This window comes from Schistocerca americana, chromosome 7 (genome assembly GCF_021461395.2).
Source record: "Schistocerca americana isolate TAMUIC-IGC-003095 chromosome 7, iqSchAmer2.1, whole genome shotgun sequence".
Taxonomy (NCBI): Eukaryota; Metazoa; Arthropoda; class Insecta; order Orthoptera; family Acrididae; genus Schistocerca; species Schistocerca americana.
Genome location: NC_060125.1, coordinates 475865792 through 475885121, shown reverse-complemented (window position 1 = coordinate 475885121; position 19330 = coordinate 475865792). Strand labels below are relative to the sequence as shown.

Here is a 19330-nt window from a genome sequence, read left to right as displayed (position 1 = left end):
GTAATAAGAATATATTGACAAATTCTGAGGTGTTATACATTATGTCTTAAGGAACAGATTGATGAGGATAGTAATGCCTGGAAACAGCATTCACATACACTAAAGACCATTTGATTTACAGGGGAAACATCTGCTGTCAGGACACTCCTTCAGCAGCCAACAGGAGTCATAACCCTGATAAACTGTGGGTCACATTGTACCTGACAGGGCATTAGTTGGTGTGAAACACATCTGTTCCTATTACAAAACAATAGAAGTCACAAAGACCAACGCATGTGTCATTGTTACAACTCATATTTGCTGGCGATAGAGTGGTCTAGGTGCAAGGTTTCATCCCCTGTAACTTCAAAGCGCTGTAAATTCTGAGAAAAGCGGACACACACACACACACACACACACACACACACACACACAAAAACGAGTACATAACCCTGTTGAGTTGCGCAGAACAATATCGCTGCCCTGAGGTAGCTCAACTAATCTCTCTGGACCTGCAGTTAGTTCGCTCTGATCGATGTTTGTGACTGCATGCTTGTATAAGACAGTAAAATATTTTTGTATGGAATCTTATGACCCGTTAGTTGTTGTCATACATAAGTACTACACGAGTTCCATATTTCCGACACATACATACTTATTATCAAACCCGGCAATTCTTCACAATTGCTAAATACATACACCACCACCTCCTCCCCCCCCTCCCCCCCCCCCAATCAATGTGTATAAGTTCCTTCCCCACGTCACTCTTCTTATCTCCCCCATCCTCCTCTGGATGGCATTTTCCGCATTAATGTTCAGCAGAGCATTGTGTAAAAATTTGTAGTATATTGGTCAAGGGCTTTTAGAGACTTTCAGTAACGTTTTCCCTTTACAGATTACATTTGCATTTATATACATTATATACAGACAAAACTGTCAAACTCTTTTTGTTATGAAAGCATGCGACATCAGTTATGTCAAACTGAACGCAGTTTTTTTAATCATCATTCCAAAACTACCATTACCATCCTCCTCAAGTGATGATCTTTCACAACTGATTTTAATTTTCGACTTTCCTGTTGGAGATCCACAATTTTTTTTCATATAAACCTTTGACAACAACCAACACAAAAACAAAAAAAAGAAACAACCAAATCGGTCCAGCCGTTCTCCGGTGGTGGTCTTTCATACATGCTGCAATTTATTTCTATATCTATATCAATGTGAGCGTTCATACATACAGTATGGGCCTCCAGCACAGATAAAACTGACTCAACATACGATCACCAGATGTCAGAAGCATGAAAAAATCCTACAAACTCAAAATCGAGGATTATGTGCTCTAGGCCCTTATAGTTCTCAGCGCCTCATGTACAAACTAATGTACTAAAGCTATAACGACTGCTCAAAGAATCAATTCAATGTATTTTGATGTCATTTTAAAGCATTTCCAGTTCCTTAGCCAATCTCCTTCAGCCTGCCTTTAAGCAAAACGTTTGTTGGACACATGAAATTAACCCACAGATGGGAATATGAACAACCATCGGCTGTATAATGGAATGACAACTGCGAATACATTTGATGTATTTCGTAACGACTGTAGTCGCCACACTGCCCTTCTCTTCGGACAAAAACGCATCCATCGTACTTCAGAACAACCCAGGCACTACAATATCGTATTTGTTGAACTTTTTCGAGAAATAGTCTCAAGAGTGACCTCTGGGTATTTTGTATTTTTTGATTGGTACCACAAGCTGCGATGGCCTCAGATATCAACCAGGAATAAACATGGGGAATAAGAAGAAAAAAAAAAGGCAAATTAACACATCGATCATCGTTCTAGTGGCAATAACTGTTTTTGGCTTCTTCGGTGCCCTGTGATCAGCCATTGTTCACTTCCATAATTGTTGCTTGCAGTTAGAATTTATTCACCTTCATTACCATAAGTACAACACACACTTCCTTGGTAGCTGTGCGCTTCATACAGGGGGTTTCATTCCCAGGAACTTCAGAAGTATCATGTTTGCCAACATCGTAGCCTTTGTTGCTTCTATCTGTGATATAATTCGCCTATGGTACCTCGCAAATTTAGGAAACAGTTGTTTGGTCGTATTACTCTGAAGGTTATTGCTGAGATAAACTCGTTCTAATGCCTTTTTTAGTTTTTCTTTTCAGTAATTGCAGTTGCATACAAGAGTGTTCTTAATGGGGATTTAAAGACAGTAGCTTTGGCTTTACATACTACTAAATCGATATGGGCGTTTGTGCGCAAAATAAAATAAAAAGTAAAATAAAAATAAAATAAAATTAATTTAAAAATCTAGATTTTAGCTTACCGAAATGTTGGGATAATTCCAGATTATCGACGCATCGCCCTCGCATGTTATTGTATAATTTTCACCGGGATTTACAACAACTTCTGAGAGAGTCGTAGACGTTATCGCAGGAGAACCGCTGAGTCCATGTGCTGAATCCAACAGCCCTGCAAGGCAAAAAATAATGTTAATTTCCACCAACTTAAATTGAACACTGCTATGCTTGTTTTAATATCATACTAAAGACACAAAAACAAGCAATTACCTTTTAACATCAACACAGAAACTCAATGAACTGGCATCTGAAATACTGTACCTCAAATTTCCCAAATGAAGCGTTTGACTCCTATTCATTCGTTTGAAAGCAACTGTTTCCATGTGAAAATGTAAGGAAAAAGCACATTCCAGTTATGGATGAAGAACTGATTTCAGCTTCATTGAAGCCTATTTCGCTTTTCCTATAGTTCACTACTCTGAATCAAAACATGTCTTCACTTGACAATTTGTTTCCATGTCCAAACCGGTAGCGTTAAGTCAATTGCAACAAGGGACATCTTGTACGTTATCAGTAGTACATTTGGAGACTTAGATACTCATGAAACAACTAGACGTACGATAAAATCTTCTCATGTGATGGCTACCTTGTCGCACTGTTTCGATGAGTTTCGAACCCATTATCTTCAGGCGAAGATGAAGGGTACGAGGCTCACTGAAAGTTTGCAACAAGATCGCGCCATTGCTCGGCCGATCACCTGAGAAGATTTTACCACTGGAATACAACACGAAAGCCTGCAGCGTCACATATAAAACTAGACTCATGAATAAACTTTTTAACTTCTAAACGTAATGGAGTAATACTACGGGGAAATAATTTAAATGTTTAGCGCATACCCACTCAAAAGCAGTACTTTTAAATTCCTTGCCATTTCATACAGCCTTGGTTTCCCTCAATAACTTACCAATGGCAGCGCTGCCATTGATATTTTTATGCACGTACACTTTGAGACTGCAAACCCACTAGTGCATACTTTTAGTTAAACCATGAGAGTAATAAATGAGAAAAAATTGAATAATTCGAAATGTAATTGCGAAATACAGACTGAAAATAGTTTAGAACTCATCTGGCGTTGATGAAAAGCATAACCGGAATGTCCTCTGTAACACAACCTTATTCTACTTACAAGGGAACCTCCCCTTCGCACCCTCCTCAGTTTTAGTTATAATTTGGCACAGTGGATAGGCCTTGAAAAACTGAACACAGATCAGTCGATAAAACAGGAATAAGTTGTGTGGAACTATGAAAAAATAAGCAAAATATACAAACTGAGTAGTCCATGGGCAACATCAAGGATGACATGGACACAGGAAGCGCCGTGGTCCCGTGGTTAGCGTGAGCAGCTGCGGAACAAGAGGTCCTTACTTCAAGTCTTCCCTCCAGTAAAAAGTTAAAACTTTTATTTTCAGACAATTATCAGAGTTCAGGTACTCACACCTAATTAATTTCGCTCTCGAGAATTCCAGGACATGTTCAGATTTGCTTGGACATATGCAGGATTTGACGGTCTACACACGGAAAAATTTGAAAACGTTAAAAACATATGTTTTGACAGAGCACACAGAAAACTGTGCGACTGTGAAACTGTTGCATTCATTTGTTGCAGTTTATGTGACACACTCTTGTGTTTTCATCACTTTTTTGGGAGTGATTACCACATCCACAAGAAAACCTAAATCGGACAAGGTAGAAGAATCTTTTTACCCATTCGCCAAGTGTGCAAGTTAGGTGGGTCGACAACATATTCCTGTCATGTGACGCACATGCCGTCACCAGTGTCGAATAGAACATATCAGACGTGTTTTCCTGGATCAAATGTTTTCGGTTCCCATTGGAGAGGCACGTCCTTTCGTCTACTAATCGCACGGTTTTGCGGTGCGGTCGCAAAACACAGACACTAAACTTATTACAGCGAACAGAGACGTCAATGAACGAACGGACAGATCATAACTTTGCAAAAATAAAGTAAGTAAACTTTTCGCTCGAGGGTAGACTTGAACCAAGGACCTCTCGCTCGCAGCTGCTCACGCTAACCACAGGACCACGGAGCTTCCTGTGGGCGTACCATCTTTGATTTTGCCTATGTTGCCCATGGACTACTCAGTTTGTGTATTTTGCTCATTTTTCCATAGATCCACATAACTTCTTCCTGTTTTCTCGACTGATCTGTGTTCAGTTTTTCAAGGCCTATCCACTGTGCCAAATTAGAACTAAAACTGAGGAGGGTGCGATGGGGAGGTTCCCTTGTTAGCAAACTGCTGTCCTAAAAAGTTTGCTAGGTAAGTATATTAAATGCTACCGAGTCCTAGATTACAGAAAGTATCAGGATTCACTCAAAATGAGCATCGAGGGACACAGATGGTTATGAATCGTCCCGCAAATTTCGTTGCAAATCAGAGTATCATAATGTATTTTCAAGAACAATATTGTTATTTCCTCCAGCAGCATGATAAGAATTATTGGGGACATATCAAGAAAAACAGGAGGAACGAATCTGGAAACTAAGAGTATTTCTATGAATGTACATAGTAAACGGAACAAAGATATCCCCAAAATTGTCGACTCTTTCAAAAATGTTGGAAGGTAAACAGCATATAATTTAGGTTGGTACACGTTCTCAGAAGATAGTCCACAGCAGAGTTTCAAAACAAGCTTAATAAATTTTAGCTGTTTCAACAATTAATTATTAGTCGACTTACGCTGACCAGCAGTTAATTTTCCATAGCAAAACTCCAAGGCACGGTGGCGTTCGAAACACTGGTTGAATTTATTTGGTAAATCGAATGTGTGTTGCATGGACGAAGCAAGCGGCAGACTGACAAGCGATAATGCTGGAGAGACTGCCTGCGAGTTACTGCAGGTGTGCACACATGATCGCAGCAACCGATCGCAGGAGTCACGATCTGCCCGCAGATCGCACTTGTATGGACAAATCGCTGCCCTGGATCGATGATTGCTTGTAATTCACAGCCAATATCGCTGCAACTTGCGCAAAAAAATTCTGAGGTAGGTCAGTCGAAGAGTAATCATTGCAGGGATACGTTGTCTTTATTACAGTTGATTGAGAGAGACAGTAAATGTCTATATTATTCAACTCTATTCTGTTCTGGATACTCTACAGTCGAAGAGACCAACTCGAGGAAACCTGCGGTAGATGAGATCCTGTCATCACGGGAAGTGGGTTTCCTCCGACACTAGTCACCACAGAAACAAATAAAGCAAAGTACTGAACACGCGTTTTGTAGACGATAGTAAAATTTTAATCCGCTGTGGCCTAGTGACACTAGTAGAAACCAAGCGACAATGACCAAACAACTGTCAGGTATATACTGAGAGGTGTGGAATGCCCTGAGGTGCCTGGATAGCCATTGCGGTGCCTCAAACAATTTTTTTTTGTATATGATAATCTCCCAAAACCACCTACGCACTTCTGCTGGAGTTGTACGTTGCCTTCAATGAGATATTGGGGCGTCTCTCTAGAAGGCTCTGGAATTTTCACTGGGCACGAAACACTGCTCCAAAACATTCCTCATGACAAGATCTTGGCTGAAGACTGTTGCGAAACTATATGAATTTACCTCATTGTTCTATAGTGCGACAAGTCTATTTTTAATCAAACCGTACGCTTAACTTCTCAGGGCTGTTGTTAATTTGAAGTATTATCCTCGTAAAGAGTGTTGTTTTTGTGGGCGAAGTGGGTGCTACATTAAGTGACCAACATTCACTGACTAATATAGGAGCTTAAGTCTAGCGAACAAAACGACTATATGGCGAACTGACTACGTGTTTAGCGTGCTAGAGCCTTTTCAAAGAGCCCCCGGAAGATAAAAACACTGTAGTTCTCTGTTAGGTCACCCCTGTAAAGGGGAAGGTCATATTGTGTACAGAAAATGCAGCCTATTTATTTCGTGCCGCATGATCGTCTTGAAAAACGAAGTATTTCTTAGGCTGCACAAGACCGACTCCACTAGAGGTAGATTACTGTTTAAGATCCCCTCGACGATGATGTCGTAAGCGACTGAGCAAACCTCAAAGTTTTTATTTCTTCTCCCTGAACTTCAATTTCCCATCCACATTTCTGCTTCGCTTCCTTCACAGCTTGCTCAGTGTTGTTGGTTTTCACTCCTAGGACTCGTTTGGTGCAGTTCACCACAGTACTGTATTTTTTGCAAGTCTCGAACTCCGAATAACTACTGCAACCTACACCCTTCCGAACCTACTGAATTCACCTTTTGGTCTCCCTCTACAGTTTTCACCTCCCACAATTCCCCCAGTGCTACACTGAAGAGCCTTTTATGTCTCAAAACGTCTCCTATCAACCAGTTCTTTCTTTTAGTCAAGTTATGCAACAAACTTTTTTTCTCTCTAATTCTATTCAGTGCCTCCTTTGTTCTTATGATTCACCCATCTAATCTTCAGCATTCTTCCCTAGCATCGTATCTCAAAAGCTTCTATTCTCGTCCTTTCTGAACTGTTTATTGTCCACGTTTCACTTCCACACAAGGCTACACTCCAAACAAATACATTCAGAGAAGACATCCTAAGAAATCTATATTCGATATTAACAACTTTCTCATCTTCAGAAAAAAGAATTTTTTCTTGCCATTGCCAGTCTACGAGGGGCGTTTGAAAAGTCCGTGCAAAGTCCGTGAGATGGCACCACTGGCGCGTATCGAGGCCATGTTTAGTTAGTAACATCTTTGGAAATAACGCACATCAAGTTTCAGCCATATTGGTCTACTTCTTTGTGTTTGACATTCGTGTGAATCAAGGAAGTCAAGTGATTGTAAAAAAATGGACGAAAAAGAATTTCATGTGGTGATTAAACATTACTTTATGAAAGGCAAAACGCCTCAGGAGACAACAGAGAAGCTTGATAAACATCACAGTGACTCTGCACCTTCGATTAGAACAGTTTATACGTGGTTTCAAAATTTTCGGAGTGGCCATATGGGCACAAGTCATGCTGAACGTTGTGGACGCATTGTGGAGGTTACGACTCCAGAAATCATTGATAAAATCCATGATATGGTGACGGATGACGGAAGAGTTAAGGTGCATGAGATTTCTAGTGCTGTGGGCATCTCCAATGAATGGGTACATAATATTTTGCACAAACATTTGGACATGAAAAAGCTATTCGCAAGATGGGTTCCGCGACTGCTCAAGCTTGACCAAAAAGGGAATCGTGTGAAGTGTTGCAGGGATGGTTTGCGGCTGAGCACGAAGAATTCGCAGGACTTTAAGCGTTGTTTCATCACGGTGGATGAAACATGGATACATTACTATACTCCTGAGACCAAACACCAACTAAACAATGGGTTGCCATGGGATAATCTCCACCAAGAAAGGCGAAGACCATTCATTCGGCCGGAACGTTTGTGGCGACTGTCTTTTGGTACTCGCAAGGGATAATCTTCACCGACTATCTGGAAAAGAGTAAAACTATTATGGGTGCCTTTTATTCATCGTTACTGGACCGTTTGAAAACGGAGCTGCAAGAAAAACGCCGGCGGCTGGACCGCAAAAAAGTCTTTTTCCATGACGACAGTGCACCAGCACACACCTCAGCAGTTGTGTTCGCAAAGTTAATGGAAATAGGATTCCAACTCGTTTCACACACACCCCCTCCCTTCCCCTGTGCTCCAGACTTGGCTCCCTCTGACTGCTATTTGTTCCACAATTTGAAGAAATGGCTGGCGGGACAAAGATTTTATTCAAACAAAGGGGTGGTTGCAGCAACTAATAGCTATTTTTGCTGACTTGGAGAATTCCTATTATTCGGAAGGGAACAACAAATTATAACAACGCTGGATGAAGTGTCTTAAAAGACTGTCTTAAAAGACCATGTCGAAAAATAAAAAATGCTTACCCCAAACACGCAAGTAGTTTCTATTTTTGCACTGACTTTTCAAACGCCCCTCGTACAGTAATCCCTATATTCCGCCCATCATCAGTTACTTTACTGCCCAAACATCAAAATTCTTCCATTACTTATAGTGCATCGTTTACTCATCTAATTCCCTCAGTATCGCCTCACTTAATTCGACTCCGTATTTGATTAACCTTGTTTTGCTTTTGTTGGTGTTAATCTTTTACGACAGGGTGCTGATAAGTCCTTGGCTTTAAAATTAAAAAAATTCTATTACGGGTTTGACAAAATTTATTTACTCAACATATTCCCCTTTGAGCTCAGCACATTTATGGCGTCTTTATTCCAGCTTCTTTAACACACTTCAAAAGATTTCGATTGTGCATCAGACCACTCATTCGCAGCCTTTCTGGCTCCTTCACTGCACATAAATCGTCTTCCACCGAGATGATCCAAAAATCCCACAGAATCCCGGCGAAATTGAACCAAAATGGACAGTGAAGCAACAATTCGTTCACGCATTTGGTCTGCACTAAGACTTTGGGAACTCATTGGTCTGGGAGCTCTCTCCTGTCCAAAATTCCGTGAATAATATGATCCACACATTCTCTGGATTTGCCCATGGCATCTGGTATCGTTTTAGCATTTATCCTCCGATCATCCAGGATTATAGAATGATCAGTATCCAAGGTTTCCGGTTCGAGTTGCCTCTCCAGGACGCTTGATTTTCAGTGCTGAAATGCCCCGTTTTAAATGCTGCTGCCCAATTCTTGACAGTGGAACAGGAAGAGCAGTTACCACGCAGTGTACCAGATATATCAAATTGATTGGGCCGTGTTCCCTTTAAAAACAGAATACTTCATAGCACGACTCTCTTCCTCTATTTTCGTGAGCCATGTTCACTTCAAACCCGCATAGGAAATTAAAAACCTGCGCAGTTACTATCACGTATAATGTAAAGAACAGGGTTTAATGCAAGTCTGCAGGCTTTCGTGGCCGTTGTCACTGAAGTTTAAATCTTCTGGGTTATTAGACCGCAGTGTTCTAGCAGCAGTGGACACCGGAAGATCCTGAAGAAGATCTCAGCAAATGGGTCGAAACGTCCATCATTTTAGAGGAAATGTGACGCGGCCTAATAACCCACAAGATTTTAGCTTCGCCAAGGTTTAGTGCCAAAACATCAGAATTAATCTACATCAGTTTTTATTGGAAAAAGTCAAGGACTGATCAGCATCCCCTCGTATTCTCCTCCCACCCGCCCCTTTCCCCGCGCCCCCCTACCCACACTACCACAACTGAAAATTAAATGCGGAATGAAAATCAAGCGCGGGTGTAACGGACCATCTTGGCATTTGTTTGAAATGATCTGGGCACACCTTAGAAAACGCCGACCACGCTGGAGGTCAACACACTGCTCCTGCATATGAATCAATTCAGCATTTTCGCCGCATGAATCTCGACTGCCCGTCAGAGCACCCCCACGGAAAGTTGTATGCTTCCTCTTGTGAGTTCACTTGGATTACGTCAGCCTTTGCTTCTGTAACACAAATATGACGTCATGCCCTCGAGCAGCTAAACCAGATAGGATGCGCAGTGCTTACGCGAAGTAAATGCTGGAGGAGAGAAAAAGTTGAAAGCTGTAAATTCAACTCTACCCTCAGTGTCTCGAGCGGAACTTCTCGGGTCGTCTGGAGGAGCGGCCGTCGTTCGCTCTAGCAGAGCACATCGCGGCGTTGACAAGAAGCAGCGAAGCGCGTGATTTAAAGCAGGCCAGAGGCCCAGGCTTAATCTGCAGTCCGCAGAGTGCCTGAGTCACAAGTAGCAATGCTGACATGTGCTTTAAACACACTAAAAACTACTGCGTTTGCTAATCTTTAAAGTCGTAGCTCATTGGCATCGAACATAAAAACTTGAATTCACATCTTTCTGAGTTTCGGGAAAATACACTGCTACCAAGTCTAACACACAAAGTCGGTGTCAGGGCCAGTTGGCGGTACTTGTCGTTTAAGTCTGCGTGCAGGTGCCGAGCCAAAAACAATTAAAACTTTTATTATTAGCTCAGGTATTTCTTGTAATTCAAATGAATGAGCAATTACATTAACGAAAATGAAATCACCCGAGAAGCATGTGAGGATCCTGCAGCCTCACAGGCCATGTTAGGTACTCTGTTTTGGCTTTATAAAGGTATTTTTTAGTTTTTCTATATACTGAGTACCGACATGAAGGTACAATATGGACAGCTGTCATGTCAAACCAGAAGCCGACATCCGCCATGTCAGTTGCCCGAAACAGCAGCTTCCAGTCCTTTGAGTCTGGAGTCGTGCAAGTGTTGCGATCAAAAATGCCAGCTTGCGTCATTTATTGGTGTAAAGAAATCTCACATTCTCAAGGTCGGTCAATATTTTCCTCTACACACATGAATTTTGCGTAAGCTGTTTATTTTTACTGTAGTGGTTTCTTTCCTGTCATATGATTTTAGATTTCCTATCAATTCAAACTGAAAAGCTGTTTGTATGAACGCCGTGAGAAAGAGAAAATCTAAACCGACCCAACTCAGCAAAATATGCTTCCAGCATTTTTGGGAAGAAGACCCAGACCGAACATCAGTTTTGTCAGGCAGCATTAAGTAAAATGCCGGATTATGAAAGCAGTCTTATCACATCAATTACTTCTTGTTTATTCGAAACGGTGAAACAGCTACATTAATGTCTAATGCGCCTTATTACTGAATCAAATACGCATGTAAGACCACGAAAATGTATGAAACTGCCCTGCTGAAATTGTGTTACAAAAGCACGGTAACATACACGTACTACATATTTACAACAACTGCTGCTGCGTGCACGAGGCAGAAATTAAGAACGAAAAGCAATTGTAAACAGCAGTCCGCTACTGTTTTGGACCAACCAACATGGCGGTGTCGGTTTCAAAGCAACGTATAGACGAAGCCTGTATCGAAATAGGTTAAGCTACATTCAGCAGTAAACGTTATCTTTCCCTGCTGACAATGTTTTAGGAATTATCCTCGTCTGTCGCGCTGCGCGCACGCTGGGTATAACATTTGTTCAAATGGTTCAAATGGCTCTGAGCACTATGGGACTTAACATCTGAGGCCATCAGTCCCCTAGAACTGAGAACTACTTAAACCTAACTAACCTAAGGACGACACACACACATCCATGCCCGAAGCAGGATTCGAACCTGCGACCGTAGTTATCGCACGGTTCCAGACTGAAGCGCCTAGAACCGCTCGGCCACTACGGCCGGCCATAACATTTGTATCAGGCAGTTGGTCGGCAGCGTAGTTTAGATGCTTACACGTTGACATCTGCATCCATACTCCGCAAGCCACCTGACGGTGTGTGGCGGGGGGTACCTTGAGTACCTCTATCGGTTCTCCCTTCTATTCCAGTCTTTTATTGTTCGTGGAAAGAAAGATTGTCGGTATGCCTCTGTGTGGGCTCTAATCTCTCTGATTGAGGTGTGTGTTTCAATATAACCGCGATGGAATTGCACTTACCGCTTAATTTTGTGTAGCTGAACCATCCACACCGCGTTTACAGTACACCTGAAGTTTCGGCGTGAAGAAATTCAGTGTGTGTCGTGGCATATGTGATTTTTCTGAATTAAAGGCGCAGCTTGAAACTTTTTAAGAAAGAACATGTGCAACGATAAACAATAAAATTCGTGTTTTGTCATTATTGTCCGTTACATCCTTCATTGTCTGTATCGAATTTGATACTGATGGAACACGTAAATTATAATTTGACATAATGAATTTACTGGTTGGGGTTACGAACGGTGGCGGCCGAGTTTAGGCTCCTCCAGCGCACCTACGCCACGCATTTCCTGACAACCAAGGAGCGTACTGCTGTGAATGTCGTAACCGATTCGAGTATCAGATGTGATCGTAGCGAATTTAGTTATTTTTTATTCCATTCGTTACAAATCGTCATCGCTGATGATGCTTGTAAGCGACAAATTCTGCATAAGCCAAGACAAGCACACGATATGCTGGATACACTCTTTCCTCAATCGCAAAGCACGTTTGTTAGGGTATCGTAACTGTCGCTTGGAACCGTCAACAATTTCATTCCTAACCGGGGCTCGACCTGAGTCAATCGCCATCGTTCGTGAATCGGATTAGTTATGATTGGCCGCCTCGAGAAATGGATTTAGTGAGGGGTAGTCATGTAACATGTCGCTAATACTGTAATGAGAGTGTAACATGCAAGTCTTATTTTACGCTGGATGAGAAGCAGATAAAAAAATAAAAGCGACACCCAAGGCAACTAGAAACAATGAATTTAGAATGTCTACCTATATTTTAAGATCTATAAATAAATTAGGTTACAATTGTGTCATGACTTTCTGAGGGCATCTGGATAATTTACACGCAGACACTTAACACAATGTTTGATAGTAATAACGTGAAAAATCTGCAAAGGCAAGCTAATGTTGAATTTTGGTGTAAACCGTGTTATTTTTGTTTCTGTGTTTTACATTCTGTCCACACGAAAATTAAGGGAAAATTCAAAGCAAGAATGCTGAAATTCTGAAACAATACACAACTGTGAAGAACAAACTGCTACAGAAACAGTTTGCATTGAGAATAAGAGAGTTACACACACAAAATCATATCTGTATGATACCAGTAAGGTCTCTGAAATCTGCACCTAGTTTCCAGTCTGGATCCCGGATCCCATTATTTACGTTCGATGATGAGGTGCTATTCCACAACTCTGAGAACCTCGGCGATTCTGTTCGTGTGTAAGGGAGACTTTAAGGAACGAGGAACAAGGCGTGTAGCTGTGTGAACCGCTGTGCCAAGACCGCCTACTGGCTAACAGTAAGCAGAAAACCCGGGTTCGATTCCCGGCCTTGGTACAAGTTCTCAATCGCCGCTTCAGTCTGTATACAGAAGAAGCATCCTAAATTTTTTAACGACCATTTATGTAATAGTCTTGGAATTTGAAAATGTGCCTGGTAAATTTACATGTGTATCCTCTTCAACAATTTAATTCTGGATCTGGAGATTAAACAAGATACACACAAATTCTTGCGTACACATTGTACATTTTATTAATAAGGAAAATTCGCAGCAAGTAGAAGAATAAAGTGTGTAACCACAAATTAAGTATACCTAATCCAATTCGTGAAATCTTAAGTTACAGGAGCTTATTCAACCTGACTGGGAAGCACGTACCAAATTAAGCTAACGTAAATTTCAGAACCTAATATCAGCTTTTATTTCCATCGAGGATCTACACGTAGATGTACTGGATGGCTATAATTAAACTTCCTCTACTTGAGAGGAACTGGTTACGAAATTCTTAATTAGTGACAACGGCTAAACGTACAGTACTCCGAAACTATCTGAACATTAATCGTTTTCGGAAAGATTCATTTTTTAACTTTTTTAATGAGTTACAACTTCTATTCATGCGACTGGCGAAAAGAACTCAGCCTAAGTCTAAGCGTGTGTCGTGTATTGGCCCTTCACAACGACTCTAGCAACAACAAAAGTTAATTGTACTTCCCCATTTATAGAAACACATAAAACTTCAAAATTCTTGGAGGAATCTGACGTTGACCGTGTTTTCTCGAGCGGTTCTCCTATGAACAAACATTCACGGATGCGACATGAGTGAGCCTTAATAAACGCAGTAACAATGTTATTGACAATTGTTTCTTCATCCATTGTTCACAGTCTAGTGGTGCAGTGATGAAGTCATTACTGGAAGTGTCTGTATGAAGGTAGGTTGCAGTCCTATTTGTTGCATAATGTAGTTGAGACAATAAGAGCTGTCAGAGTGAAAACGCCGCCAAGCGTGAATCAGGTGTGCTGAAGAAATATATAGCCTGCATGTTTTAGAACTGTGTTAACTAGGCTAGCCAATGTATAAAATTCTCATGAACAACCCAGTTATCTTACAACTGATAACTTAACTTCACCCCCAGTTGAATGCATTAATTTTATTAGTTCCAGAAATATTTAAATGTACAAGTCCAAACTGGTCAACTTCGCCCCATTTGGCAATGTGTGAATGGCCAAGTTACACCATTGTTGAGACTTAATTACGTCTCCATCCACACGAATGCTCCTCAAGCCACTGCAGAGTGCACGTACCAATACTATCAATTTTCTTTCCTATTCCATTCACCTGCTGAGAGCGGGAAAATTTCATATGCCACAATATCTTTTCCTCGTGATGCCTGCATGTGGTGGCGCGATAATGGGTTCACATTCAGAACAAAAATTCTCTATATTTACTCAACAGCCTCTACGTGTGCCCCACCTCCACTTCGCCCCCGAGTAATGTGCTGCGTATGACAATTCGAATGTCAGCAGAGGGCAAAAGCCTGCCACTCCAACAAGACCAAGCCTTTTAAGGCCCTGCACTGATCTAGGACAGAGGCTAAAATAGGCGCCAGCAGCTCACGAGCTCGTCAGGGCGTCCAAGATGTTGGTAAATGGGCAGGCCTAAGTCTGGAGGCGCGATCAAAACATCAACACAGGATGTCGGCGCAGTGTATTTACATCCCTGTTATAGGCGCAGGAGGCGAGGAGCCGACAACCCGCCTGAAGCAAGGCCCTCAGTCTGCGTAATCGCCTTCTCAGAGGGGGCGCGGCAGGATCTGCCCATCTGCGTGTGAGGTCATGCACTTTCAAGAAATACCATATAACGTCATTAAGACGGTACAGAGGCTCAGCTGGTTTGCTATGTAAGAGTCGTGTCGGAGATGATATACACTATGTGATCAGAAGTGTCCGGGCACCCCCAAAAACATACTTTTTTCATATTACGTGCATTGCGCTGTCACCTACTGCCAGGTACTCCATTTCAGCGACCTCAGTAGTCATTAGACATCTTGAGAGACCAGAATGGGGCGTTACGCGGAACTCACGGACTTCGAACATGGTCAGGTAATTAGGTGTCACTTGTGTCATACGTCTGTACGCGAGATTTCCACACTCCTAAACATGCATAGGTTCACTGTTTCAGATGTGATAGTGAAGTGGAAACGTGAAGGGATACGTACATCACAAAAGCGTACAGGCCGACCTCGTCTATTGACAAAGACCGCCAACAGTTGAAGGGGGTCGTAATGTGTAATAGGCAGACATCTATCCAGACCACCACACAAATTCCAAACTGCATCAGGATCCGCTGCAAGCACTAAGACAGTTAGGCGGGAGGTGAGAAAACTTTGATTTCATGGTCGAACGGCTCCTAATAAGCCATACATCACGATGGTAAATGCCTAACGACGCCTTGCTTGGTGTAAGGAGCGTAAACATTGGACGATTGAACAGTGGAAAAGCGTTTTGTGGAGAGACGAATCACGGTACACAATATGGCGATCCCACGGCAGGGTGTGGGTATGGCGAATGCCCAGTAAACGTCGGCGTGTGTAGTGCAAACAGTAAAATTCGGAGGTGTTGGTATTTTGGTGTGGTCGTGTTTTTCATGGAGGGGGCTTGTACCCTTTGTTGCTTTGCGTGGCACTATCAAAGCAGATGACTACATCGTGTTTTAAGCACCTTTTTCCTTCCCAATGCTTAAGAGCCATTCGGGGATGGCGACTGCATCTTTCAACACGATCGAGAACCTGTTCATAATGCACGGCCTGTGGCGGAGTGGTTAAACGACAGTAACATCCCTGTAATGGACTGACCTGCACAGAGTCCTCACCTGAATCGTACAGATGTCATGTTTTGGAATGCCGACTTCGTTATAGGCTTCACCGATCAACATAGATACCTCAACTCAGTGCAGCACTCCGTGAAGGATGGGCTGCCATTCCCGAAGAAAGCTTCCAGACCTGACTGAACGTATGCCTGCGAGAGTGGAAGCTGTCACCAAGGCTAAGGTTGGGCCAACACCATACTGAATTCCAGCATTACCGATGGCGGGCGCCACGAACTTTTAAGTCATTTTCTGCCAGTTGTCCCGATAATTTTTATCTCATATTGTTTATATAGCTGTCATCAAGCTGCAAGTTCACGTTGTAACAACTGAAAAACCTTTTCATAAATGCTTTGATAGAGACAAGAACGAAATCCATCGTAAACTCTACCAAATAGTAAGCAACGTCTAACATAATGGAAAATATCAATAAAGGATACAAAACGAGGCACCAGCGACAGAAAAAGAAATTTGAAATAATGGGGCATTTGTAAAGAGTCTGAAACCAGTCATGGTTTGATCCAAATAACCCATGTTGAACCATACTTGTGGTTGATTGCTGATTCGATTATGAATCTTTCAGTATTACAGCCATGTTCTGAAACTGTCAATTTTCAACAACATCGAGAACTGAAATATTACACACAACGTACATGCAGTCATACACTGAAGCGCCAAAGAAACTGGTGTAAGCATGTGTATTCAAGTACAGAGATATGCAAACAGGCAGAATATGGCGCTGCGGTCGGCAACGCCTATGTAAGACAAGTGCCTGGCGCAGTTGTTAGATTGGTTACTGCTGCTACAATGGCATGTCATCAAGATTTACGTGAGTTTGAACGTGGTTTGTAGTCCGCTTATGAGCGAAGGGACGCAGCATCGAGTCCGAGGTAGCGAAGAAATGGCGATTTTCCCGTACGACCATTTCAGGAGTGTACCGGGAATCCAGTAAAACATCAAATCTTCGACATCGCTGCGGCCCAAAAAAGATCTTGCAATAACGGGACCAACGATGACTGAAGAGAGGCATTCAGGTGACAGAAGCGAAAACCTTCCGAAAATTGCCGCAGATTTCAATGCTGGGCCATCAAGAAGTGTCAGCGTGCAAACCATTCAACGAAACATCATCATCGATATGGGGTTCCGGAGCCGAAGGCCCACTCTTGTGTCCTTGACTGCACGACTCAAAGCTTTACGCCTCGCCTTGGCCCGTCAACACCGACACTGGACTTGTTGATTGGACATATGTTGCCTGGTCGGACGAGCCTCATTTCGGATTGTATCGAGCGGATGGACGAGTACGGGTATGGAGACAACCTCATGAATCCATGGACCCTGCACGCCAGCAGGGGACTGTTCAGGCTGGTGGAGGCTTTGTAATCGTGTGCAGATGGAGTGATATGGGACTCCTGATATGTCTAGACACGACTCTGACCGGTGGCGCGCACGGTAACATCCTGTCTGATCACCTGCATTCATTCACGTCCATTGTGTATTCCGACGGACAACGGCCATTCCAGCAGGACAATGCGAAACCCCACACGTCCAGAATTGCTACAGAGTGCCTCCACGAACTCTCTTCTTAGTTTAAACACTTCCGTTGATCACCAAACTCCAGGCACAAACGTTGCTGAGCATAACGGGGATGCCTTGCAATGTGCTGTTCAGCAGAGATTTCCACGTGGCCCCTTGCACTGTTACGAGTTTATAGACAGCCCTGCAGGATTCATGGTTTCAATTCCCTCCAGGACTACTTCAGACATTAGTCGAGTCCATGTCACGTCGTGCTGGGGCACTTCTACAGGTGCAACAGTTTCTTTGCCTGTTTAGTATATATTTATAACAGTTACTACAAGAAAAATTTTCGCACATATAAGTAAGCAATATGCGCTAGTGAAGAAAAATTTTTCCAGTTCAAAATCTAAATAGCCCATCAAGTCCACCAGTCTCCAGCAACGTCCACGTACAGGAGGACGAAAAGGAGGAGGAGGAGGACGACGATATTGGGCTACCAGACGGGATCGATCTTGTAAGATTACGAAGTCCAAATAAAAACTATTATATTTAGAAATGCTCCGCGAACCACTCTGCAATACACGGCGGCGAGCACTTCGCACCATTATTAATATTCCACAGCGTGCGAGGGAATACTTACGATCTACTTCGATGTGCGCCTGTACACAGAGGTGATAAAGTCATAGAGACTTCCTAATATAGTGTCGGAACTCCTTTTGCCCGGCATAGTGCAGCATCTCGACGTGGCATGGACTCGACGTGTCATTTGAAGTCCCCTGCAGAAACAGTCATGCTGCCTCTACAGCCGTCCAAGAGGCAGCCGTCCATAATTGCGGAAGTGTTGCCGGTGCAGCATTTTGTGCAAGAACTGACTGGAATGTTCGATGGGATTCATGTCGAGCGATCGGATTGGGGGGGGAGGGGGGGGGGGGGGGGGGAAATCACTCGCTATAACTGTCCAGCACGTTCTTCAAACAAATCTCTAACAACTGTGGCCTGGTGACATGGCACACTGTCATCCATAAAAATTTCGCGTTGATTAGAGAACATGAAATTCGGCTGCAAATGGCCTTCAAGCAGCCGAACAATCATTTCGAAGCAATGATCGGTTCAGTTTGACCAGAAGATTCAATTCATTAGATGTGAACACAGTCCACACCGTTATGGAGCCACCACTAACTTGCATAGCGACTTTTTGACAAATTGGTTCCATGGCTTCGTGGGGTCTGCGCCACATACTAACCGTGTCATCAGCTATTAGTTATTAACAACTGAAATCGGGACTCATCTGACTATGCCATCATTTTCCAGACGTCTATGGTCGACCCAATATGGTCACAAGCCCAGAGAGAGGCGCCACAGGCGATGTCTTACTATTAGGAAAGGCAGCCGCATCGGTCGTCTGCTGCCATAGCCCATCAACGGCATATTTCGCCGCACTGTCCCAACCGACGTATTCGTCTTACTTCCCACACTCACTTCCGCGGTTATTTCACACAGCGTTGCTTGTCTGTTAGCACTGACAACTCTACACAAACACCGCTCTCCCCGTAATTAAGTGAAGGCCGTCGGCCACTGCTTTGTCCGCGGTGAGATGCCATGCCTGAAATTTGGTGTTCTCAGCACACTCTTCAAACTTTGGATCTCTGAATACTGAATTCCCTAATGATTTCCGAAATGGAATGTCCCATCCGTCTATCTCCAATTACCATTCTACGTTCCAAGTCAATTACCGTCATTCGGCCATAATCACACGGGGAAACGTTTCACATGAATCACCTCAGTACAAATGAGAACTCCGCTAATCCATTGCCCTTTTATACCTTGTGTACACAATAACACCGCCATTTGTATATGTGAATGACTTTTGTAACCTCCGTGTCTCATAATCCTTATGAAAGAG

At 42.8% G+C, this 19330-nt stretch overlaps 1 protein-coding gene across 5 annotated transcripts in view; it reads right to left on the bottom strand.

Annotated features, from left to right (window-relative positions):
- LOC124623201 (vascular endothelial growth factor receptor 3) overlaps positions 1 to 19330 on the bottom strand; it is a 512828-nt gene that overhangs the window by 160960 nt on the left and 332538 nt on the right. For 2 of the 5 annotated variants that reach the window (XM_047149017.1, XM_047149016.1), the window contains exon 2: positions 2316 to 2461. The exons of the other annotated variants lie outside the window; for them this stretch is intronic. In XM_047149017.1, coding sequence (XP_047004973.1) covers positions 2316 to 2461 — 146 coding nt within the window. The remainder of the gene's footprint in view (positions 1 to 2315; positions 2462 to 19330) is intronic. 5 annotated transcript variants of the gene reach the window in all.